Source organism: Psittacula echo (genome assembly GCF_963264785.1).
Source record: "Psittacula echo genome assembly, chromosome: 4".
NCBI classification, from domain to species: Eukaryota; Metazoa; Chordata; class Aves; order Psittaciformes; family Psittacidae; genus Psittacula; species Psittacula echo.
Window position 1 is genome coordinate 1,702,203 of NC_137738.1, and position 25,266 is coordinate 1,727,468.

The 25,266-nt window shown below is 41.6% G+C and overlaps 1 protein-coding gene across 1 annotated transcript in view; it reads right to left on the minus strand.

Annotated features, from left to right (window-relative positions):
* Positions 1-25,266, minus strand: part of KCNH1 (potassium voltage-gated channel subfamily H member 1) — a gene marked incomplete at both ends in the record, with an annotated part of 176,237 nt that overhangs the window by 69,347 nt on the left and 81,624 nt on the right. Inside the window, 3 exons of the mRNA XM_080616670.1 lie at positions 718-914; positions 13,287-13,539; positions 17,080-17,279. Of these exons, the coding sequence (XP_080472796.1) occupies positions 718-914; positions 13,287-13,539; positions 17,080-17,279 (650 nt within the window). The remainder of the gene's footprint in view (positions 1-717; positions 915-13,286; positions 13,540-17,079; positions 17,280-25,266) is intronic.

Below are 25,266 nucleotides of genomic sequence, written 5' to 3' on the forward strand. Positions count from 1 at the left end.
AGTGTACTTTCAAATACTTTCCAGCGTATTTTCAAATGTAATACTGTCTTTTACATTGCATCGTAAAATCTTATCAATTGAATTATACCTACTACAGTTTTAATCCATTTCTACAGAGGAGGTTCACTTCACTGAGGATTACAGAGAGAATTTCAAATGGGATATTAGGTTACGATGACTCACATTTGACAAAAGAACTTGAATTGACACACAGGAAGAAATGGAAAGAGACAAGAATCACGGATAAGAAAATGAAAACATTACAGATAAGCAAAGTAATTCCAAAATGTGATAGAGACTAAAAGAAACAACTCTTGATAGAATCAGTCATGTTCATATTACTTTTCCATTGCCATTACTGTTGTTGACTTTGTTCCCTATATTAGATTTCATACCTTTTCTTCCACTTTCTTACAAACTCAAGTTGCAGAAAGTAGGGAACACTCTTTATCGTAAGTCCGTAACAGTTCACAAATATGCTGGAATTTGTCCACTTCAGAGAAATGTAAAATACTTTCCCATATATGTAATCCAGCTCCCCATAGAATTAGAACTGGAATAAATACTTATTGTCTACGTGCTAGCAGTGCCTTAGGCAAGCTCTGAAAAACCTTCTTATAAGAGAGGCTATGGAGAAGAATGCCAGAACTCAAGCAACTCATTTTTTTCCATACAGATGCTCCTGAAATGGTATATATTAAAATCAAAGCTACTTACCCTTTTTCTCAAGTTGTAGGTCAAGATGAGATTTCTGGAGAAGGAGTGTGAAAAGGCTGTATAGAACTCCAGCACCTTCTGCAAAGCATCTCTCTTAATCACATGAAGATCACAGTAAGTCAAAGCCCTTACATTGGCACAGGACTGGGCGAGGGTAGACTCCTTCCAGAACACATCCCCAAAAACATCGCCTTTGCCTACAAAAAAGCAGCAGCATTGCTTTCAACAACAGTGCAATTCCCACTGAGAATATAAAAGAACATACATCTCATTTATGCAGTAAAGGTTCTACTTTATGTGGTTAGAAAATTCTGTCTAGAAAACAGAAAAATCTTAGAAATATTTCATAGAATCATAGAATCCCAGACTGGTTTGGGTTGGAAGGGACCTTAAACTCATCCTGTTCCAACCCCCTGCCATGGGCAGGGACACCTCGCACTATTACATGTCACCCAAGGCTCCACTGCTAACCTTTTCCACTCATTTTATTAATTACAACAGCCCCACAAAATTCTGTGAGAATAAACTTCAATCAAAAAGTGTTTCATGTGACAAGTCCCCTTTAAATATCAGTAAAAGTCTTCCTTTCTAACTCAGGAAAAGCAGTTCATTCTTGGTTCATGTTCCCTTCTGACCCCTTTCAAAGAGATTAAGAGGAAATGCTTTTCCCCTTTCTTCTTTTAACTGGCACGCAAAGGATTTGTTTCTTACATCTCTGTTGTTGAGTTTTCTTAATGTGAACAACAATTACCCGCTATTGTGCGAACAAAACCATCCTGTCTAATACATCAGTGCAGGTCCAGGCTATACAGAAACACCAGAATGCATCAGTATGAAAGGAAGTTTGCCCTAATTCGCTAGCCCAGTGCCAGGAAAATCTGTCTTGATAACAGTATAGAAGAGCAGGCCTCACTCCGGTGGCTCTAATGCTCTTCATGTGGCAAAAGTCTCAACAAAGTCTTTCACCAGTTGTGCATGTGTGTTCCTGTACAATGTAGCAGAGGCTCAAGGTAACAACAAAGCCCAAACTAAGAATCACAGAATGATAGAATAGTTAGGGTTGGAAAAGATCTCAAGATCCTCTAGTTCCAATCGCCCTGCCATGGGCAGGGACACCTCCCACTAAACCATGTCACCCAAGAGGACCTAGTTATGCCCCATCCCTGGCAGTGGTCAAGGCTAGGTGAGACAGGGAAACCTGCTCTAGTGGAAGGTGTCCCTGCCTGTGGCAGGGGTTGGAACTGGATGAGCTTTAAGGTCCTTTCCAACCCAAGCCAGTCTCAGATTCTACCACCAAGGTAATATTGACAAGGCAAGAATATTTATCTGTTGCACAGTGGAATTAAGAAAATATGGCCATTTTCTTATCACCTTCTCACATGTCCACTCTATGAGCTCGGGGCAGCCAGTGAAATCCCTGCTGAGGAATACTGCAATGAGGTCATTTGCATCAGTCTGGACACTACAACACAGGGGAAAAAAGTGTCCAAAGCTGCCTGAGGAGCAGCCCCCAGTCAGGATTTCACCAGTTAGACCCCAGCTCAGGCTGGGCACAACAGGGAGTGTTTAGGAGAAAAGTGCTCCTTTACAGAGCAATGGTCTTGTTTGTTTGTTTTCCAACATGTTAACATTCCAACAATGCTAACAAGATAATAATACTCAGTTGTTACCTTGATAATGACAAAACTACACTGTTCTGTTTTGAATGGTATATTCCTCTTAAACCTCTGCTGTGTTATATCACCATTGCACATTACTTTTAAGAACAAAGAAATACATTCACAATGTCTACCAAACCAAGTTGTGGTAGGGATAGATGAGATGGTCTCTTGTCTTATAAGCAATAATTTGCCCACAGCGATTTCTCAAAGCCAAAGCATCAAAATACATATTAGTTTATTGACTTCTCCAGGCCCTTTTAGGTTTCATTCCCTAAATAAATAGTCATGTGTGAAAGTCAAGACAACTATCTTGAATAAAGGTGTAAAGAACTATCATGATCAGTTTAGTTCTGAACACTTTGAAGGAGCACTGACTGTATCTCCATTTTTAATGCATATGTATATGGGAACCACCTCATCCATTAGCACATTTTTTTCTCCACAAAGTTAGGCAAAAGCACCATAATACTACCCTTTCTTCCATCACTAGTGTCTTTACACAGTACCAACAAACAGGAATTCTCCGAAGGCTGCGTATCTCTAAGCACAGCGGTAGCTCAACAGCCTGGTACAGTGAGCAACTTATCGTTTTAATGGCAAGGACTTTTCACATTTGCAACCATTTAAACATACGCTTTTTCAGTAGATACATTAAAAATGGCCTAAGAAAAAAAACTTCAATGCACTTAAAAATAGATCATCATCTACAAGGCTTTTAGACAAACAAACACACAATATATTCAGAATTGAAATGAAACAATTTTTATGCACCATAAAAACTGATATGCTTCACTGGGTAAAAATGGATTGTTTGCCTTTGGAACAAATATGCTTTTACTCACAATCTTCCAGGCAATTAGCTAAACAACTCTTTTAATTACTGCTCTGCAATCCAGCAAGCATCCAAATGTGCCCTCACTGATGAGCAACAGCTAGAGCCAGTAGTCCAAGCACAAGGCACAGGAAGTCTGGCTTGCTTCTAAACAGATTTCTAACGTCTCCAGACAAGTTTCCTACCTTAAAATGACAACAATTATTTTACTGCCCCACAGTAACATGAAGAATAATTAGCACAATGCAAGTACAAACCCCCATGGAGCTGCTTTGCCTACACAGGAAAATGACCTACAGCAGGAATTAGCTACATCTTCCTCTTTTTAAAATGTAATTCTGCTTTTCACATAAGACAGAAAGACACAACTCAAGTGTCCCCCACCTGTGGCAGCACCCCCACTTTCCCCTTGCTATTTGTAACTCCCTAAAACCTCCCCCCACCCCTGCAGATTCCTGCTACCCCAGAGAACTGCTTCCCACTAACAGCAAAAGCAGCACATGAAGGAGTTACATGGAGCCAAACCAGGCCGAGACAAGCAACACATGAACCATAGCCCAAGTCAGAGGCTTCTATAAGCCTCAATTTTTAACAAAGAAATAAATCTAAACCAAGACGTTGTGCTGTTTTCCATCATCAACAACTTCCTTCAAGTCAATCGGGTTAAGAGCCAGTGGTCTAGTCAAAAATCAATCCTGCGTTCCAGTTTGGTTTGCAAAGCAAGGCACGTGGCCAAGCACCACGCTGCTTGTTTGTCAAGTGCATTTTCTAAATGATACATATCAAAATAGCAACCTCAGTTGTCAGATTCTGAAATAAAATTGTGTTTGACATTCACAGAAAAAATGGGGATAGAGGAAGGAGCAGTAGGAAGTCTTTATAGCAAGCGGGACTTGCAATTCTACCCAGGAGTATCTGTACTGGATTAGAACAATTGTCCTCTTGTACGTAAGAAGGAACTTCAGGCCATCTCGCTTTGTTTATATGTTCTCCATAAAGTGAGATCAATCACTCAGGAAAAAGAAGGAAAGGGAGAAAAAAGAGGGCAGGTTGAGTGTGTGTTTTATCAGAAGCATCTGCAATTGGAAGGCAGGAAGAGCAAAGGGAGACTTCTAAGCATGCCAGAAGGTGGTTGGCAAAGAATAATGGCAGCATTAGGGAACCTGAGGCAAAAGCCTCTTTTCACATTTAACTCCAGGCTTTCTACATTTCACCTTGTCTCTGAAGACAGCTCAAGAAGCTAGAGAAATGCAGATGGCCAGTTGGTTGTCAGTACTTTGCTGTTTCCTTCCCAGCTTGCTGAATTCCAAACATTTGCCAAGAACACTCTCTGTCAATCACACTTCAAGTGGATGATCTAAGCTTTTACCATCAATCATTTATATTCCCTGCTGGATTTGTGAGCTGAGGACCTTTTCCACCGTCAGCTCAGTATGCTCTGGAAAGCCAAATGGTTTTCTGCCTTTCATGTTTGCTTGTTTGCTTTAATTATAACAAGTCCCCAAACTCTAACATCTTTAAACACTGAAGAATTAGTTCATAAAATCAGCACCTTCTACTGCCATATTTATTCTTCGCCAATTCTTTTCTCCATATTACATTTGCTATTCATCTCATAAGTGAAGAGGATTTCTCTGTTCCCACTGCAAATTCAGCCTAAATCAGACAAAAGGTGAAGCCACATTCACCGTGTCCTGAGAACAGCACCAGTAATAAAGATCTGATGATTGCAACTTAGCCAAGCGCTTTGCTGACTTGCTTTGAGAGAGAACCATGCTCACATATTGCCTTGATGTGCCTCTACCAGAACAACCCCTAGTTGTTCCACTCGTACAAACAGGAAACATTGAAGAGCTCTCAGATAAAAAGTATTTCACCCTATGCTGAAAAACTGTGGAGTATTTTAGCTGATTATTTTACCCACTTAGTTCAGTTTTGGATTCTGGATGCCTGGGAATGATGGGCAGTTTTGGTGTGGTATCAGCTGACTGATTAGATGAGGCTATGGATTCATGTGCTGAAGCTCTTCCAAGTCAGTATGGACTTCGGTGGGATTCACATGAACCCAGTGATGAATTTTCAGTACATCAGACAAAATATTCCTGTTCGAATCATTCTCAAATCAATAGTAAGAGTTGTTACAGCAGCTAACACCAGAATATAGCTCAGGTCTCTTCTAGATCTGCCTTTATCAGCATAGAATCAGAATGGTTTGGGTTGGAAAGGACCTTAAGATCATCTAGTTTCAACCCCCTGACATTAGGAAGGGATACTTCACACTAGACCATGTCACCCAAGGCTCTGTCCAACCTGGCCTTGAACACTGCCAGGGATGGAGCATTTACCACTTTTCTGGGCATCCTGTCCCAGCGCCTCAGCACCCTCACAGGGAAGAGCTTCTGCCTTAGATCTAACCTGAACTTCCCCTGTTTCAGTTTGAACCCATCACCCCTTGTCCTGTCGCTACAGTCCCTGATGAAGAGTCCCTCTTCAGTATCCTTGTAGCCCTCTTCAGACACTGGAAGCTGCTCTGAGGTCTCCACACAGCCTTCTCTTCTCCAGGCTGAACAGCCTCAATGTTTTCAGCAGTGAGAGACACCAACTGCTGTAAAGGCAAGCACAGATTCTCTGTGTGTCAGTGACTAGTGACTGCTCAGTTAAAAGGCTGCTGAAACTAAAAACAAAACACTTGGCCTGATTTTCCCCCTTTCTTTTATTGATTTACTTATTTTCCTCCAGAACACATTTGAAAAGAACATGAAGATCTGAAGTTATTCCATGTCACAGGGTCCTGCCAATTGTATTCAAGTGCAATCCCACTAAGCACAGTGTATTTACCCCTCGTGTTCAAAGTCAGTGATGTGAGATTCAGGTCAAACTCCCTCTGTGATCACCATACATCTATTTGGCTTCAACTGAAAACCTTCCCCTATCCTCCCTTCCCTCATCTCCTCCTTATCCAAGGTATGCAATTTAAAGTTTCCCCTTTTACAGAGAGAAGGAAGATTCAAGTAGAGGCACCAGAGCAAAAATATTGTTTCCCCTTGGTGCATTGTTTTAAGGCAACAACTATCTGCCAGCTAGAAAAAAGAAGAACTACCCTTTGGCATCAAGGTAAAGCATTCAGTGTCCATCCCACAGATAAACTGCACATCTTAATAGCCACTGGATAGCTGGAATTTGGTCCTTTTGGTCCTCCACAGCAGTACAGCTGGCAGGACATGACGCGTGGAAGGGATGCTTTGGATTTTAAGATTTCTGCTTTGGATTTTAAGATTTCTCAAGCGCAAACTGAAACACACAATGAGAAGGGAATGACCAACTGCACTGCAGAGAATATTCTATTTTTCATTAACCTGAGGTTTTAATCACTCTCATCCTGTAAGACGACCTTAAGGGAAAGAAACCCAGAGTGTCAGTGCCGAGTAGAAACCAAAAGGAGCATTAATACTGATAATAAACTGCAACTGAATTTTCAGTGATGTGCCTGGCGCACAAGCAGAAACACAGCGTAACTGTTCATGGTTTAAACCACAACTTGGCAACATTTTGCAGACAGTTTAGTATACAACTGCATCCATGTTCTCTGTTGAAGCACATTACTGTACAAGCATCTATTTTAGAGCACGGATGAGCAGCAACATGAATTAGTTACAGCTAAGATTTCTATTATTATTCTAACTTGTCTCTCTGAATAAGGCGTGGATTATATTTCACTACTTGACTTACTGTGATGAGTAGTTTTAGAATGTCAACTGGGCCCTAGCAGGCTTATTCAGAAAAAGCTGTGAGGCTTTTAATGGTTACTGTAAAAAACATTATAAATATGCGGTCAGACTGTACAAACTCAGAGGACATGGAAGTTTCCAGCTCAAATAACTAGTCACAACGGTATGTGAACGTATTTGCATTGCTTAAGTAATAGGGAACTCACAGCTCAATCTGTGCTGTCATTTCATGGGCAGTGCTTGCTCACTGATCAAAAACTTCTATAAGAGGCCCCAATTGCAATACCCTCAGAGTTATTTCCCCACTGACTCAGAAGCAGGCTTTACGTTATAGCTATTGCTTGAAGCTCACATTAAAAGCTCAATATTTGATTTTTTTTTACTTCAGACAAAAGGATTCGCTAGAGTTTAAAACAGTAGATTTCACCTTCTGAAATATAGAAAGTAAATAATGTGAAAACCTCACAACGTTCATAGCCATAGCATACTCCATTTAATATTTCTAGCAACTCCTTGAGGATGAATTTAACAATGGTTCAGAAACTTGGAGGAAACAAAGAAAAAAAGTGTTATGTGAAGATTCATCTCTTTGATTATTTTTTAACCTGTTTTTTCAGTGAAGAAAATTATTTTTCTTCCTCCAAACTTCTGAGACAGAAAACAAACCCTGCCCAAAACACAAATGAAAATCAACTCAGTTCAACTTCCTTCTTAAATTATCATTTCTGCCTCTTCATACCTCTGTTTGGAATATGCACTCCAACATGATGGGCAAGCCTTCCTAATACAGCCTGAGGCACAAGGAACATGCTGGAACAGAGCTCCTCACCACCACATCCCAACTTCAGCTGCCAGTGTAGCATGGATCACTGCTGCCAGTAACCTCCCAGACTTAGGCGACATGGTCTAGTGTGAGGTGTCTCTGCTCATGGCAATGGGGTCGGAACTGGATGAGCTTAAGCTCCTTTCCAACCATTCTGTGATTCTATGATCTTTCAAAGCTGACTTCTTCCACGTGTGGTGCTGTCAGACTACTTAAAACTACTGTGAGAGTCTGGACATTGAGCTTGTCTCAAACACCGCTTACATTGCATCATGCGAGAGGCAGGAAACTGAGCTTGTCTCAGGCACCATTTGCATCTGACCATGGGAGGCCTTGAGCGTAAATGAAGCAAATAAGGATGTTGGCTCTCGATACTGCATAGATAGGGACTGTTCTGACCCCTTTGTTCAAAGTTGATTGCTTAACTCAAACTGACTTAAAAGATGGAGTCAAATAGCAGACACCAGGATACGAGGGACAACAACCACCCAGAGGACCCTTGGGGAACCTCAGCTTTGGAACTGCGCAGGTGATCACTGAACTACATCCATCATTATCACAGTAATGCCTCTCTACACTTCACATGCGGATTATGGATAACGTCCCAGAGAACACGAACATAGAAGTGCAGGGCTTAGGTCAGACAGGGAGCTTCCACCACCACCAATACTATGGGTGAAGAGGACCAACAAGATGTGCTGAATCCACAGGTGGTGATACTTGTTCTATTCACTCTCTCTTTCTCTCCCTCCTCCTCTCTATTGTTCATTGAATATTGACTAAATCTAAGTAAAAACATGTGGCACAGGACTTGCTGATCCAGTTAAGGTAATCGTTGTTGAGTTTATTATATCCAACCACACGCCTTGGGTTTTGTATTAATAAATCATAAAACTGATTGATTGGTATCGTTTTCACCGTAACTCAGAACAAGGGTATCAAGAGCTTGTTTGTTGGTCCCAAGGGGAAGGAACTCATCCTAAATGACTTTATGCAAAGTTGCAAAAAATTCACAACAATAAAACATTAAACCATAGGGAAAAAACTCCAAATAATTTGAAGTGCCAAGAAGCTCACTGCTGAGGCCTCTATTCACAGGGAATACCCCCCTCTTCCCCCGTTATTTCAGCAAGTCATTAATCAAGTAGTTTAAAAATCTCTTTCTCCAATCCTGTGCACAGTCTTAGTCCATCTCTACACAGCAGCGGACAGGAGCTTTTGTGATTCCTGTTTTTAATGCTCTACCAGAAGTTAGATGTAGAACAAGGAATGTCTGGCTGAAGTCTCAAAATAGGCAACTCCTGAGGCCAACCCATATTACATTTTCTAGATACCTGGAGCACAGGAACAAGGAACAGTCTTTGCCCAACAATACCACTTGGAACAGACCTATATTTCTCAAGAAAGAAACCTGTATTTCTCAAGCTTTAACGCTGCTCCTACATCCACCATGAAATTAAAACTTGGCATTAAAGCAGACCTCTTCATACCACTGTCTTTAAAAAAGTTTAGCTGGATCTCCAGTTCTAATACTTCAGACACACATTGAGGAAACCAGACTTTTAAACTGTTCCTTTAGTTGATGATCAGTAAATCACAGAAATATGCAACTTGTCCAACCTGCCTGTATGTGTCAACCTAAAGCAACAAAAGCTTTAAACTATAAATAGAAAAAGCACAATAGAACTACTGAAGATAAAGCTGGATTTTAATCTCAATCATTCCTTTTGCAAAGCACTGCTGGTCACATTAGTCTTATTCAATAGGGCAAACAATGCCATGACGTTAATACCGTCTTTGAAAATAATAAGAAAACTCTAATGCCATCCATAATCCTGCCACTGCTTCTTAAGCCTGAGAGCACAGCAGCTTGGCACTTTGAACAGAGTAGGACCTACATTTCAAACTCAGATGAAAAATGAAGGCACAAAGATAAATAAGTGTCGTGGTTTAAGCTTTTTCAAAGACTTGGCAATCTGGGGAGACCTTATAGCAGCCTCCAGAGAGACCTTACAGCAGCTTCCAGTACCTAAAAAGAGCCCAGAAGAAAGTTGGAGAGCTACTTCTTACAAGGGCCTGTAGGGACAGGCCAAGGGGAATGGCTTTAACCTGCCAGAGGGGAGACTGAGATGAGCTCTTAGGCAGAAGCTCTTCCCTGTGAGGGTGCTGAGGCGCTGGCCCAGGGTGCCCAGAGAAGCTGTGGCTGCCCCATCCCTGGCAGTGTTCAAGGCCAGGTTGGACACAGGGGCTTGGAGCAAGCTGCTCTAGTGGAAGATGTCCCTGCCTGTGGCAGGGGTTGGCACTGGATGAGCTTTAAGGTCCCTTCCAACCCAAACCAGTCATGGATTCTATGATTAAATAATAAAAGGCCCCAAACCACACAATTACGCTCTGAAAATGGGGTTGTACACAAAGCTGTTTAGTTTAGGGAAACCTGAGCTAGCTCAGGTATGAGGGACAGTCTAAAGATAGCAGCCTGGCCTCATAGCTTACCCAACATCTTCAAGTCTGCTGAGAAGCAATCTTCACACACAACTGTGTGGAAGATGCAATGCTTTTCCACTGTGAACACCTACAACAGACAACACTTCTGCACTGCTGTTTTCCCTCCTTCAAAATAAACCATCCCTGTGGGGCAGATGCCCTTGCAGTTTGCACTGTCCTATCTGGATGCAAATCTGTCTCACCAAAAGCCAAATCAAACCTCTTGTGTCTGCATCTGAATGAAATGCTCATGGCTAAATGAATAAGCTAAAGCAATTTTAAAGAAAACAAACAATTATTCTTCTAGTGCTCCTTTAAGATTGCAATTAGATCAAATTAAATCAGCAGGAATTTCTCCACACAAAGCAAATGGAGCATTTAATATCCTGCTGAAACATAACACAGCACACCAAGCTCTCCTATAGTATCATATTAAAACCACAGCCTCCAATAAGAATAAACGATCTGTATCTCAGGCACATCCAATGTTCACTTCCTTAGCTCACATGTGATCTTAAAAGTAAATCTATGTGTATCTTTTGCATACTTCCCACCACCAACGTCTCCCCCGAAAGTGATATATTCCACTTTCCCCCTGATGGGGAAGGCAGCAGCCAGGCCTAAGCTATAAATTCCTGCCCCTGACATTCTGTCACTGCATACTTTCCTTTCATACTTATATCTACATTCTGTTATTTCCCTCAGCTTTGATAAAAGCAAAAGAAATAGCAACAGCAAACTGTCTTAGTGGAGGCCAATGATATTCCTTCCTCACAGTAAGTTACTGCCTTGATTTCCCTTCCCATCTCATTCACTTCACCTGCTCTTTGTGGGGGCAGGAGCTGGACTCATAGGTCCCTTCCAAACCCAGGAAATTCTATGATGCATTCTCTTTGCTAAACCAACAGTTTCTTCTTTTGAATGTTTTTAGCTCAAATTAAGGATAGCACGAACATAGTAAGTGCAGAACAGCTGGGATGCAACACTTGGAATAAAGTATGTTACTCTTGGGATAAACTAGTTTTTCGGAGGGGCTGTATTTTCTTTGCAACTAAACCTAATGGAAAATGTTATCTTTCTCATCCATGGCTCAGCTTTGAAGATCACAGTGGTTCACAAGCTTTGTGTTTTAATTGCTAGATAAAGACCTAAGAGCTCCCAGTCTCTAAGCAAATCTGCAAGCCTACCTTCCAGTCCATACACACCGGGCCCCTTGCAGAGATCAGCAAGACCACTTCAGCAGCTCTGAACAACTCACAGAAGTAAAGCTCTGCTGCTCAGCCAGGCCCTCTAAGAGTCATTAACTGCAAATCTTGCAGCAGTGTGAAAATTTAAGGACAAGACATTGGTTTCCCCACTGCTACCTGGGAACAGCAGCCTCTCACCCTAATTCCAAAGGGTCTTCTCCTTCCTCTCTCCGGCTTTTTACTTCAGTGTTCTTCTAAACTTCAAGGATTACCCCAGTTTCAAGCAGAAAGGCTTGGAACCAACCTGGCTCCAAGAACCCCTTGCCTCTTTCAGATCTCTCGGAGAAAAGGCATTTTCTGTTCCATCTTGTGGAATCACAAACAGATCCCATTTCATTTGACTTTCCTCTCTGATTACAGTAGTCACAAAGCCAGAGAAATGACTCCAAATTCCAAAAAAACTAAAGGTGTGGAGGGAAGAGGATCAATAGTTACTGCCCCAGGAGAACAACAATAACAAAATATTTATATCTATTCATTCAGATACCAATGGATGAACTTCAGCTTTCTGTAGCTATCACTCTGCAGCAGCAGAGATTAGGGAGTTAAGTTTCCTTAACACTGATTTCTCAAGGAATGAGGGACAAGCGTTTATCTGAAGTGAGGATTACGATAAAACGCAGAAGTTACTGCTAAAGATGAGGAGAAAATTAGGATCTTCAAAGAACATTTTGAAAAAGTCTATTTCAGTGCTTTTTACCTGTACCGAGTCAAAAGAGCAGCAAGATGTTTTGAGGTTTTCTTCTTGTGATGGCTACAGAAGGAGGTATAATGGCTTAAAAGGTGACACAAACTGAGAGGCTTTATCATATAGCACTGAACAGCACAGGCGATTTCAGAACAGAAGAGAATCAGTTATCTCCTTTTCACCTTTTTAGTTTCTTGTGTGGCATAAAATACTACGAACTTGATTCCCCAGGACAATAAATTTACCCTATGCTGCATATTCAATCCTGTACACAAGTAGCGAAAAACTGAACTCATTTTCCAGCAGACATTCCTCCTAGGAGAGTTACCTGTACGTGTTCAGAAAGAGGAAGATTACCAAGCTGTTTTGTTCCCTTTTTCAGGCTGCTTTGAGTGACAGGTACTGGATTAAGCCACTGTGAGAATTTACTTTATCACAAAAGGGTCTGACAGAATCCAATGATAAGTAACGCCTCCTGAATGCTCCAGCCCCATGATTCATCTACACCTATTGCATTATCACACTCTTTTCTCCTAGCTTTGCCTCAGAATGTTGGTCACACCACTGTCAGCTTCTTCTGAATGCCTCCACCAGAAGTTGTCATTCCAAGTTAAGAAAAAATCAACTCTGAATTATGATATTACTTTGACTTTAAAAGACATAAATATTATTTCAGCACGAGATCTTAAATCTGATTGGAAAATTTACAGTGAATTGGATTATCACTAGGAGGGACACAGGGAAGCCAGGCACTTGGAAAAAAAAAAACCCAACAGTTTTCTGAAGTTCTCAATGCAATTTCTAATGCAAAGAGATGTGGTGAGACTGGCAGAACCCCAAGAACGACCAGGATTCCAATGCTCAAGTACAGTTTCCACTGACCAGGAGAAATAGGCTTGAAGTAATCTGGAAATGAGATGAATGCCCTTTGCATTTACCTATGTGGAACAGGAAGGACAATAAAATATACCTCACCAGGCTGTGGTAAAGCTAATTTGACTGCAGCTTTTTAAAGAATGACTTAGGTGCTTGAGTACAAGAGGCTATAAAAACGCTCTATGCATCTATATTTGTGCACAGTGCATATAATCAGCTGTGAAACTTACCCAATATAGCCACGACTTCATCATCCTGGATTACTTCCAAAGACCCTGAGACCACAAAGCAAAGGCTGTCGACGCTCTCACCCGCGTGGTAGATCAGGTCTCCTGGGGCACAGTGCACTGTCTGGAATTCCATGGCAAGAGCCCGAAGGCACCCATCGCTTGCCAGCCTGAAGGCTGGGTGCTCCTTGAACACTTTGCGGTTTAGATGCACGCAGATATCTGCTCTCATGTCCTTAGGGCATATCTGCAACACCTGAGAAGGAAATTAGGTCATTATTTCCTGTGCATGGCTTATGTTTTACTACACAGGGTTTAAGAGCTACTTTCCTCCTTCTTATAAAATTTCTGATCTCAATCTGTCCATTTGTTTTTACATTATTTATACAGATAAGCCCCAATACGTGCTCTGCTTTCCATACCTGAAGGGAGAACAATGTTTTCATCTCAGCAACACGCTCTGCTGGATATTGAATTACTAGGAGAAGGCCTCAGGTTTTTAAGACAATAAAACATTGCACAGCAGTACAGAAAGTGGTGGAGAAAAGCTTCCTGAAGGATTGTTTCTAGAGGGTAGGTCACTCTTAATAGATACCATAAAAAGCCTGCACAAATTACATACTCCAAGTGAGAGAATGTTGTATAGAGAACTGTAATCTCATATTCCTTCAGCAAAAAAAAATTATTAAAAGTTTCATTAACTCCTAACACTGAGATATGCAGGCATTCAAATTCACCCCTCAGTGGCAGTAACTTTGTTCACACAAGAAAGGGACTTTAAGGTATGTTGGGCAACTTCTGATCTTTCGAATGCAGTGCTCCTGAGGGCAATTCCTGACGCATGCTCCTAAGGGTACACAAACTGATGCTTAGCACAGCGGGTACCAGTCAGGGCCATTTCTGAAGGTTTTCAATATAATCCAGACAGACGAGTGCAAAGAATACAGAATCACTACTGCATGTACAGATCTAAAGTTCCTGGCAAAAACACTGGAAACACATTAACATGAACAGGATTTGGGGATGATAAAACCCTTGGAGGATAGTCTGTGATGAAGTACATCTCAGGACGTATTACTTGAGGAAAAACACTGAGTGGTACAAGTCTGCCTCATTATTTTTTTCCTCAGTAATAACTATTCCATTCAATTAAGGAGGACTCTGGGTGAGCTTCAGAGTTACTCCCACACATTTTCCTGGATGGAAAGTGATGGCTGCTTCAATGCAAACACTCCCAAAAAACACAGGAAGCACTAGGCTACACCTACACCTTACAGTGGGGGTCTGTGTAAGATCTGAGCAGAGAACCAAGCTCATAACTCTGTGCATGGCACTGGTTCCAGGTATTACGCTTGCTGCTCCCAAAGGCAAATGACTCTACCATCAATATCATCATCTTTGGCTCACCTCCAAGCAGACCTGCTATTACAGATATTACTGCTGAGATACATTTCTACAGCACTTAAGTGTAGGGCACTCATGGATGATCTCTCTTGGCTGCCCCACTGGGAACAGTAGTCAAACCTGCCAGTTCTCAGTTTTCCAGGCTCACAGCAATGGGTTGAGGCAGGAAGAGCAGCATTTAACATGGAACACAGGCAGTGGCCATAACTGTCTTTGCAATTACCTCATTTACTCTGACAAAAGAACCATTCTGTATCTGCAGATGCTTGCCAAACTGTGCTACTGGAACGACACACACACTTCACAGTTACTTGAATACCATGCACAAAAAGGGTTGTTGTAATAGAAATAGTAGAATGAAAATCTGAATATTCAAGAGAATATTTACACAAAACCCCCTTAGTTTCCCACTCTAAGGTAAAATTAACTCATTTTCCATTCTCTATTTAAAGAAGTTGCCTCTGGACTTAAAAATTAAATGGATTAGAGACATTTGAGAATTACAAATGGTAGAAAAATAATTTTTATGAGAGGTAAGGAAACATCTTCATGGATTTGTTTTAGGATCTTTCAGCAGCTCTTAGTTAAATTTTGTTATACTGCTATTTTCTAGACTTACAGACTTTGCTTTTAGCTGATTATTCACTCCTTGGCATGCCTGCAGTTAACAGTGAACTGACAAATAATGTGGCCTACAAAACAGTGTAGGCACTGAGTCTGTGCCAAATTCACCTTTAAGTATCTGCCTCATGTGTAGAAAGCTGCACTGCATTACATAGCAGCACAATTACCACTGTTCTGTCCCAGCAGCAATTCATGTTTTATTCATTGCATGACATCCTAGAAGTTATACAGAGGCATCAAACCAAGAGAGCTCAAACCTGAGAGTTTCTGGATTGGCACAGCCATTAGTCACTTTTACATCTGCTAGCTTTTGTATGCAGATGAAAGTTGATTTCTTGGGTTTACAAGTCATCACTCCTGGCAGTTCAGTTCTGAACACACCAGTTATTGAAAACAACACGATATTAAGCTCTTTGATGTCCTTACAATTTGAGACTTTTTTTCCTGTTTATTAAGATAATTCTTAAAGGCTACAGTGAATTGTGCTAGGTTTGGTTATCCTGCTGTCTCCTAATGCATTCTTAAAGCACTTTTCTCCTTATCAGAAGCCAACAATGAACTTTAAAGATAAGCTAAACCAAACATGTTTTACATAGCAATTTTTTTCTCTTTGCTTTGTTAAAACGATGAGAGGAGCTTGTACTGGGGGGTGAATGAAAGCACAAACATTCATTACACTATGTATCCTCAGATATTGCCCCTCCACCTTCCCCAAATGTACCTACTTCAAACCCATAGCACTGCACACAGGTATCTGGTGAGAACACAGGCAGAGAAGCTTCAACTCAGCACTATCCAATACTTAAAATACTATTTCTTTCTGAAAGCTAGCATGACAAGACAGTGCTTCCCAGGATTATGGTCTAGAAACTAAAAGGCATTTAGGAAAGCAAACAGTATCCCGTGTACCCACTGGTCTCCAGACAGCCCAGTGCAAGGCCACATCTGTTCTACTTTTCCGTAACGATGCTCTAAAACTAGACAGAAATGAAACTGTTTGCTCTTTAACTGCATCACCTACAGTACAGAATACTAAATGAAGCCTCTAACCAGAAGGCTAGTGACCAGAGCATTGGTATGGTTCCTGAATGAAGCACCCCATAAATCACATCTCTTTACAAGCAGTAAGAAAACCAGTATCTATCTCCACAAAAGCTGGCAAGTAATATGAAAGCAGCAAGTAGCTGCTTTTGTGCATTTGTTGTGGTGAAGGGCTATTTGTTATTTTAAGAGACACAGTGGGAATTGACTTCTAAATTCAATGAATTAGGATGGTAACATTTGCCTCACATAAGGCAGATTTCATGTAATATACTGGGACAGTGATGACTTCCAGCTTTCATCATTATCTTTACCTGCACACAGAATATCACATTCTACAAAAACAAAACAGACTTGACTTTGCATTCAGGCCCAAAGAGCTGCAAACAACAGAATCAGTGTTTTTAACAAATCTCATCTGAAGAAATTCTGAAGTTGTGTTAGAATTTGGAACCTTCTTTGTTTACTGGAAATTAAGCTCTTTCCTTCATCATTTTCACACTACTTCAACCACATCACCAGAAAAACATAGATACTTCTACCACTAACATATGTCAGTATGACAGAACACTTGAAATACTGTATTTGAAAGTTTAAAATTAAGGGAAGCTACTACTTGGAGCTATTTAAAGAATATTTGTCTTCTTTCCTAAGAAAGTACCTCCTGTTTATGTTAATGAAACACTTTCAGGATGTGACTTCTTTCCTTGCAGTTTAACTCCCTTACCTTTTCAGTATCTATTCCTCTGGACATTGACCAGGTGGAAACGATGTAATCCATCACACGTTCACTCAGTCCTTTAGGGACCTGGTAGAGCTTTAGAAAGTCCCGGACGCTGTTCAGCATTTCATGGTATCTATTGGTATTAGCATACATTTGCTGAAATATGGTTGTCACATTACCAAAAATGGTTGCATACAGAAGGGCTGTAAAAATAGAAAAAAGGAAAAAACCAGTGGATATAATACATAGTAAGTTGTGATGATCAGTCTGTGCTCCACTGTGCTTTAAGACTGGAAATGCCAGGCCTATGCAATAGCAGTACTTTGATAAGGAGGTCTGATAAGCACAAGCTCATAGAGGTCACCTGCAGCACGACAACCTGAGGACCAACCACCCAGCTTTGTGATGACAAGCCCTGCAACACAGAGTTCCCAAAACACAACCCTTTGTCCGTAAAACAACTCAGTAGTATCCAAAACCTTAGGAAACCTCAATTTCTATTGTGACATAAGAATTTTAAGACAAATGGCTTGACAGCAAATACCTTAAAATTTCATCTTTGGTTTATAGCACCTGTGTTGAAATGCCATCAGTGACAGACTTCAAAGCTTTAAGTGCATTACCACAGTAGTAAGCTGAGTCATCATTACCCACCTCAGTGTGACAACAACAATGCATCAAAGCAGAAGACAGAATATGTAATAAACAGCTACCACGGGCCAGTGATTTATAGATGTAAGCTTAACGATACATAAAAACTCACATTATGTTTTCTATTTTTCAGGCAGAAAAAAGGCAAAGCCTGAGGCAAGAGCTGGAGCCCTCAAAGGCAGCCCACTGCACAGCCTTTCTGACTTCATTCCACACAGTCATGAGGCCAGCTGGTTCATCAAGATGGGTTTAACAATAAACACGAGAAAGGAAACAAGGCAGTAATTCCAAGTGCGGAGAGAAGCAGATGGAAACAGACAGGACTCGAGAAGATGCGCCTGCCGAAGCCCAAGACAGAACAGCAGCCTCAATGGTCACGTTTTGATGGCTTGCAGAAGCTGGGGCTTAGGCTCTTCCAGCCAATCCAGCCTGCAATGAAAGGGAAGGACAGGAAGCCTCCAGGGGAGCTTTCCTCTGTTGTGAATTGGGTCAGTGACATGTGAGAGACTGGCTGTAGAGTAACAGTCTGACTGCAGATGCACCAGTGACTACCAGTGAGTGCTAGGGCTTGCTGGGGAAGTTTTTCCTCTCTATCATTTCCTGTACCCCAAAACAGGCATCAAATTGGCAGCATCATATCTCTTCCACTCGAGATGAAAATAAATACTTGAGAATTCATATTGATAAAAAATGGTATTTTCCCTTAACTAAATACCCCTTTTTGCTGTTTATTTCCTTCCTCACCCCCTCTTAAAAAAGAAGAGAAAATCCTTCATCCCATTCATTCCTTTGAGAATGCAGCTATTTCTTCAGGTCAGTGTTGTAAGCAGATACCTTTAAGCCGACTAAGATGCTTTAGGGCTTTATGATCAATGTGCAAATTAAACTGACAGGACTGTCTTTCTCTGATCATCGAGAGATGCAATTTAAACTCAGACTTGCTCCAGGCCTTTACACTGCTGATTCTCTACAGGATTCCTTCCCGCTGCTGCCTGACTTCTTTCCAGGAGTTCCTGTAGAGACCAGCTCTCTCTTTTATCAACTACCCTCTGCAGAGACAGGTATAAAAATATATAGAGAAACGTGTGAACTCAGTTTAAAAGAAGTGGAGAGTATGAACAGGGATACAGTGCCAGAAATGTGGAGATCAATCCTCTGTTTAACCCTAACTTATGCCTGAGCTAAACCACATCAGGAAGTCTGAAGAATGAAGAAACACTTAAAAAAACCCCACATTGACTATAAACGCCCCTTAATCCATTAATATTTTGTATTTGAACAGCATTACCTCTTCCTATGTCCTGGTTTGCCTACATTCATTTTTTACTAAAAAAAGAAAAAAATCCCCAAACTTGCAATGCTTAATTTATCATTAGTTAACCACATTAATACTGTTAAAGACACATTAAAGCCAAGAGTTTTTGCTGCCTAATATTGGGTAGATCTGATACAGGGGGCTTGATATAAGAAACGCTAGCGTCTGGAAGTCTGTGGAATTTAGGGGCCCCACTAAATATGAATTGCCTTCTACATACCATTCCTCTGCCCATCCTCCTTATCAGTTGACATCTATCTACATATCAGTGGGCCCATCCTCCTTATTCTTCTCCTTCTCCTTACATCTATGTATGAGTTGGCAGATTCTCCTTTTACATGTACATATCCAAAGACAGACAGATATGGCTGGTTCCAGCTACTTGTGTAATCACTGGGGCATCCAGATGTGACAAAGGTGAAAAGTTTAACAAGAGGAAGACTCATTTACTTCATCTTGAAGACCCCTACTCACAAGAGGAAGATTCATTTACTTCGTCCTGAGACCCCCCACCCATGACCACGGGGAGGCACTGCGCATGTGCAAAGGACTTTTTAGCTCATTATAATAAGAAGCAGGGATAGATCATGAGCGTGTATAGGCGTGTAACTTTGGAGGATAAATGTAGCAGGAAACGACACTGAGGTGTGCATACTTTGGAGGAGCGATCCCGATGCACCTCAACACTGAATAAAAGCATACCTACTTTACAACTTTTACGAGTTGTGGAGTCTCTCCACGTATCAGATCCATTAGCATATTAAACATTGACCCCTTCTGCATCGAAATAGCTAGCTGTGTGCCTTTTCCTTCGTTTGGAATACTGCAATGAACCCACTGCAGCCCCACAAAGATTCTAACACACACATGAAAGAAGTTGGCCAACTTATGACAGAGCAAAATCTCCAATACCTCCTCTCCATGAGTGTCAAGATCCCTCAGAAGACAAACTCCACCCTGCCATTAATATTCTTTTCTGCCAACCTTGTCCCCAGCAAGGTGGGGACTGCATTTACAATGCAGTCTGTGCCACCCCATTTAAAGCAGCGTTAAAATAATGGCAAAGATAAAAGCAGAGTCATTTCAATAGCCAATTACCCGCACAAGTGACTCATGAAGGTCAGACACAGGTTGGAAAGGTCACCACATCATCTGCTACTTTGAACGATGCCACAAATGAAAACAGAGAAATAAATACCAGCCAGTGTAGGCCCCAGCTAGCACAGTAAAAGATCTGTGATCTGGTTTTGGAATCATAAGAGGAAGGATTTCTATCTGTAAGAATAAGAGTTTTGCAATTACCCCAATTACAGATGTAAGTGCTGCATGCAGTTCCTGAGATGAATCATCAGACTGATGATGACTTGTTCAAAATGCACTCATCCAAAGCCCTTGCATACAAAATGTGTGCATAAGAACAATACAGCAACAAGTGAGACCTACAGCAACCAGTGCACATCCCCTTACATCTTGTCCCCAAGACTTGCAGTGCTTTCTAAAAGGGAACTGCCTTCATCTTCTCTTTGGGAAAGCTGATCCAGAAAGTCTGTCTGCAGGTAACTTCCACTTACCAATTAAAAACCCCAAACAAACACCTCTTACATACTTAAGGAGTAGCCCACGCTAACCTAAATACTATTCAAAGAGCAAGCACCTGGATTTACAAATAGTTGATGATTTAAATGTATAATTGCCCTTTTGTTTTGCTCACAAATGCCTAGTTTACAACAAATGATTACAGCTGGCTGAGAGAAAAGAACAGCCTTCCAAACCTGTTGCATTAGATCTCTTCTCACTGCAGAGGAAACATGGTGGTAAGTTAAGCACACACACTGCAAGCCTCAGAGGCGTTTTTCAGGTAACACGTTGTGAGGTCACACAAAATTAACACTGATCAGATAAAAAGAAAAGCAGAAATTAATAATTGTCTGGATTATAACATAATTATATGGGAAAAGCACATGATGTTTAAATTTGCAATTAGAACAATGTAAGAGCATATAACTGCTTGAGATTAAGGGTTTTAAGTAGTGGTAATTATGCCTCATCTGGAGAGAGAGTATGCAGTTAAATGCTGAACTGTGCATTACAGGCTGCAAGCAAACACCAAACTGAACAGGTATCTCTCAACAGATTGTTCACAGCACTGGTTCTGATAGAATTGTTATTTGTAGTCTTGCAACTTGAAACCAAAGCATCTAAAGAAAGGTTTAATTATCAGATATCTATGGAATGTTCTACAAGAGTAGAGAACTTAAACAGCTGACTCATTTTCCACTGAAAGATGCAGAGCTGCTTAATTTGCTCCTTCTCTAGAAAGCTTAGGATATTGTAATGTTTCTTATTCGTAATGTTTTATTTGACTTTTCACAGGATGGTTTGGATTGGAAGGGACCTTAAAGCTCACCCAGTTCCAACCCCTGCCACAGGCAGGGACACCTTCCACTAGAGCAGGTTGCTCCAAGCCCCTGTGTCCAACCTGGCCTTGAACACTGCCAGGGATGGGGCAGCCACAGCTTCTCTGGGCACCCTGTGCCAGCGCCTCAGCACCCTCACAGGGAAGAGCTTCTGCCTTAGATCTAACCTGAACTTGCCCTGTTTCAGTTTGAACCCATCACCCCTTGTCCTATCGCTGCAGTCCCTGATGAAGAGTCCCTCTCCAGCATCCTTGTAGCCCCCTTCAGGTATTTTCTCTTCTTAACACAACGTATACAGCTATCATTTCTTTTAACTAGTAGAAAATAAATGGAATCAGCTCAGCCATTACCCAACAGGTAAACCAATATTATGCACTTTATGAATTCTCACAGTATGCTTACATAACATTTTCACATGTTATAAAGCAAATTAGAATTGTTACTATGTTTTTAGCACATACATCAATTCCTCAATTTCACAATCTGTGGAAAAAAGACACTGTTTTTGAAGTAAAACTACATTCCCAGAAGAGCTCTCCCTCATGCTGCTCCTGCGACTGTTTGATCCTGCTCTTCCTACGGCTCTCTATTGTCCCAGACAGAACTGATACACAGCTACATCTCCCTCCTCTTTCACTCCACCAGCTTGTAATTTGCACCTCAGCTTAGGTACCCCACGAGGAAAAGCAAAGCAGTGATAATGGCAAAGATTAAAGAACTGGCACGCTACTGCCAACTGAACAAGTCTGAAAATCAGCTCAATGGCAAAGAGCAAAGCAGAAAGCCTAAACAGACCAGGAGGGATGTGAGCATCAAGCTCTCATGTGGCAGAACCACTTCTAGAGTGAAAGATGAGAGACTGCAGGCAAATTTTGTTAAACTACAAATGTTCTCACACTCCTCATCACAGCTGCTGAAATCACCCTTCCGATAACAGATGGGCCACAGAAGGACCACACTGGGCCCCACGTACAATGGAAATGTCTCCCCTGCAGAAGGACAGGCCACCAGCGAGGACACAGTTGACAAGGGCAAAGCAACACAACACCAGAGACACGATTTTTTTTTTCCCTCTTCCCATCACCAAAAAAGCCAAGAACTGCAATGAAATCAGAGACATAAACAAGGGAACAGCTGCTCTAAGAAGCCACTTAAGCAACTACCAAGGACTAGAGTAGCAGAAACATCTGCGCACCTTAAAATAGGCTGTCTGCACTGCGCAAAGGCAGAAAGGGAAGGGTTAAGAATGGCTCCCACTGCTTCTCCGCTCATACCCTTTCCTAACTTCACTAAACAAAAGCAGACTGCTACTACAGCAGCACAGACCCTCAGGCAAATAACCTCCTGTTATCTCAGGGACTTGAAACTACTTACATTTTGCCAGTTTAAGGCTTAATACGGAAGAAGAGACGTAAGTGTTGGTAAAACACCAAACCTTCCACAGACACTGACCTCCAGCATCCCCAAGGATGTTTCAAAACTGGTGGGGTTTTATTTTGCCTCCATCTGGTAGCACCCACACAGCTGGTAGCAGCAATTGCAGGTGTTCTGGCCCACAAGGATTTCACAAACCCGGGCATCGTGGGCAGCACAAATCTCTAACAGGTTTTGCTCTTGCCTTCAGCATGTTTGGGCTGAGATAAACAGCATGGGAAAACACACAGACCAAAACTGATCAGAGGAGTGATCAGAGCCAAAGTGAATAAAAGCCAATAAAACAAACTCCCAACACAAACAGCTCTCTCTAAACTCACAGTGAACGGCCAGCACCAGTCTGCACGCTCTGAAAGGCTGCAGCTTGGATCCAAGAGCCTGCTTATGAAAAGAGTGGATGGAGGGCCCCCTGGCAATCTGTGCAAAGGAAAGGTGGCTACTCCCTCCAGGGCCAAGGCCCCTGCAGCAGTACCTGACTAAACCAACGCAATCCCACTAATGGACACTGCAAAGTATGGATTTTGGCAAATTAAGATGTGTCCAAACAAGTAAAGTGGCAAGAATCTAGAGTCACAAAACACATCATTCATTTTGAAAGCTAGAGTTTAGTATGATATTTACACTGAGAGGCATTAACAGTCATCTAGAGAGGGATTTAATGACAGCCACAGACTCCATTGCAGCCGATATGCTTGTAGAAAAGCAGATTACTAAAATAATCAGATGTACAACAAGTCAGAACTGGCCTGTGGGGACTTGGATGTGTCCTTGGTTGCAAAATTAAGCAATAAGAGTCCGGTTGTACGTTACATATGTGCTGTAAAGGGAAGCCCACAAGCATGACACTGAAAAGAATAAAAGAGAAGAGCACCCTGGATACGGAGAGATTTCAAGCCGGTACACTTTGAAACCCCTAACCACAAGTTTCTCTCACTTTCAGGAAAACAGGGCTGCATGTTCTTATTCTAGAAACAAACAGAACCAGCACTTCACCTGACTCCTCTCACTTAAACTTACTGAAGGAATCAATATTCCTGCAAGGCCCTGCACTTCCACTGACTGGGTTAGTCCCAGTGGGCTAACACCATTTACAACCGAAGGTGCATCATAAACTAGATATATGAACTGTAGAACAGTTTGGGTTGGAAGGGACCTTCAAAACTCCTCTACTCCAACCCCCTGCAATGAGCAGGGACATCTTCGACTAGATCAGGTTGCCCAGAACCACATCCAGCCTGGCCTGCAATGTCTCCAGGGATGGGGCATCCAGCACCTCTCTGGGCAGCCTGTGCCAGTGTTTCACCAACCTCAGTGTAAGGAATTTTTTCTTCACATCCGGCCTGAATCTCCTCTCTTTTAGTTTAAACCCATCGCCCCTCGTCCTGTCACAACAGGCCCTGCTCAAAAGTCTCTCCACATCTTTCTCACGAGCCCTTCTTTAAAGAACTGAAAGGCTGCAATAAGGTCTCCCTGGAGTCTTCTCCAGGCTGAACAACCCCAACTGTTTCAGCCTGTTCTATAGGAGAGGTGCTTCATCCCTCTGATCATTTCTGTGGCCCTTCTCTGGACCCTTTCTAACAGGTCCATGTATTTCTTGTACTGAGGGACTCCAGAGCAGAAGGGCAGAATCACCTCCCTTGACCTGCTGGCCACATTCCTCTTCATAGATGAAGATATTTGTTCTGCCTCAACTTACAGGTAAATTCTTAAAACTGCCAGATAGCCATGAGTAACTGCAAGCATAGTAATGCCTAGTAATGAACTGAAATCAGGGCCTTAGCTCTTGATACCAAAAAGGGTTTCCCCTCTGATGAGGTTAAGAACAGAATTGCCAGGCAATGTACTGATTTTCACAAGTAGTTAAAATAACTACAATTCCTGTAAAGAACAAGATATTTGTCAGAACATCTTCAGGAGGGTCATAAGGGATTGTAAATGTGGAGCAGGATCTTGATGTTCTGTTTTAAGCATGTGTACTTCAGCAAACACTAAGGCTTGCTTTAGACTAAGCCAATTTGATTATCAAGAGGAAACTAACTGTACAAACAGATTACAGCTGCAAAAACCATCTGTATTCCAAACACAAGAGGCCAGACTCACCAGTGGGAACACTTCTACCAACAAGGGCTGACTTCAGCTCAATGTTTTCACTAGCTGATTTGACCATAGTGGGAATTATTCAAATGGTAAAATCCGATTAAATCCTCTGCCGTTTGCAAGAAAGGACACTATTTTACTGGAGAATTTTATGGACAATAAAATTTAAATTGTCTAGAAAATTGGAATGGATTTCCATTTCATTTCCCAGCACTAATGAACAGATCACCATTTAAATGACGATGGAACCATTTAAGGGCATATAATTTTTCTTCT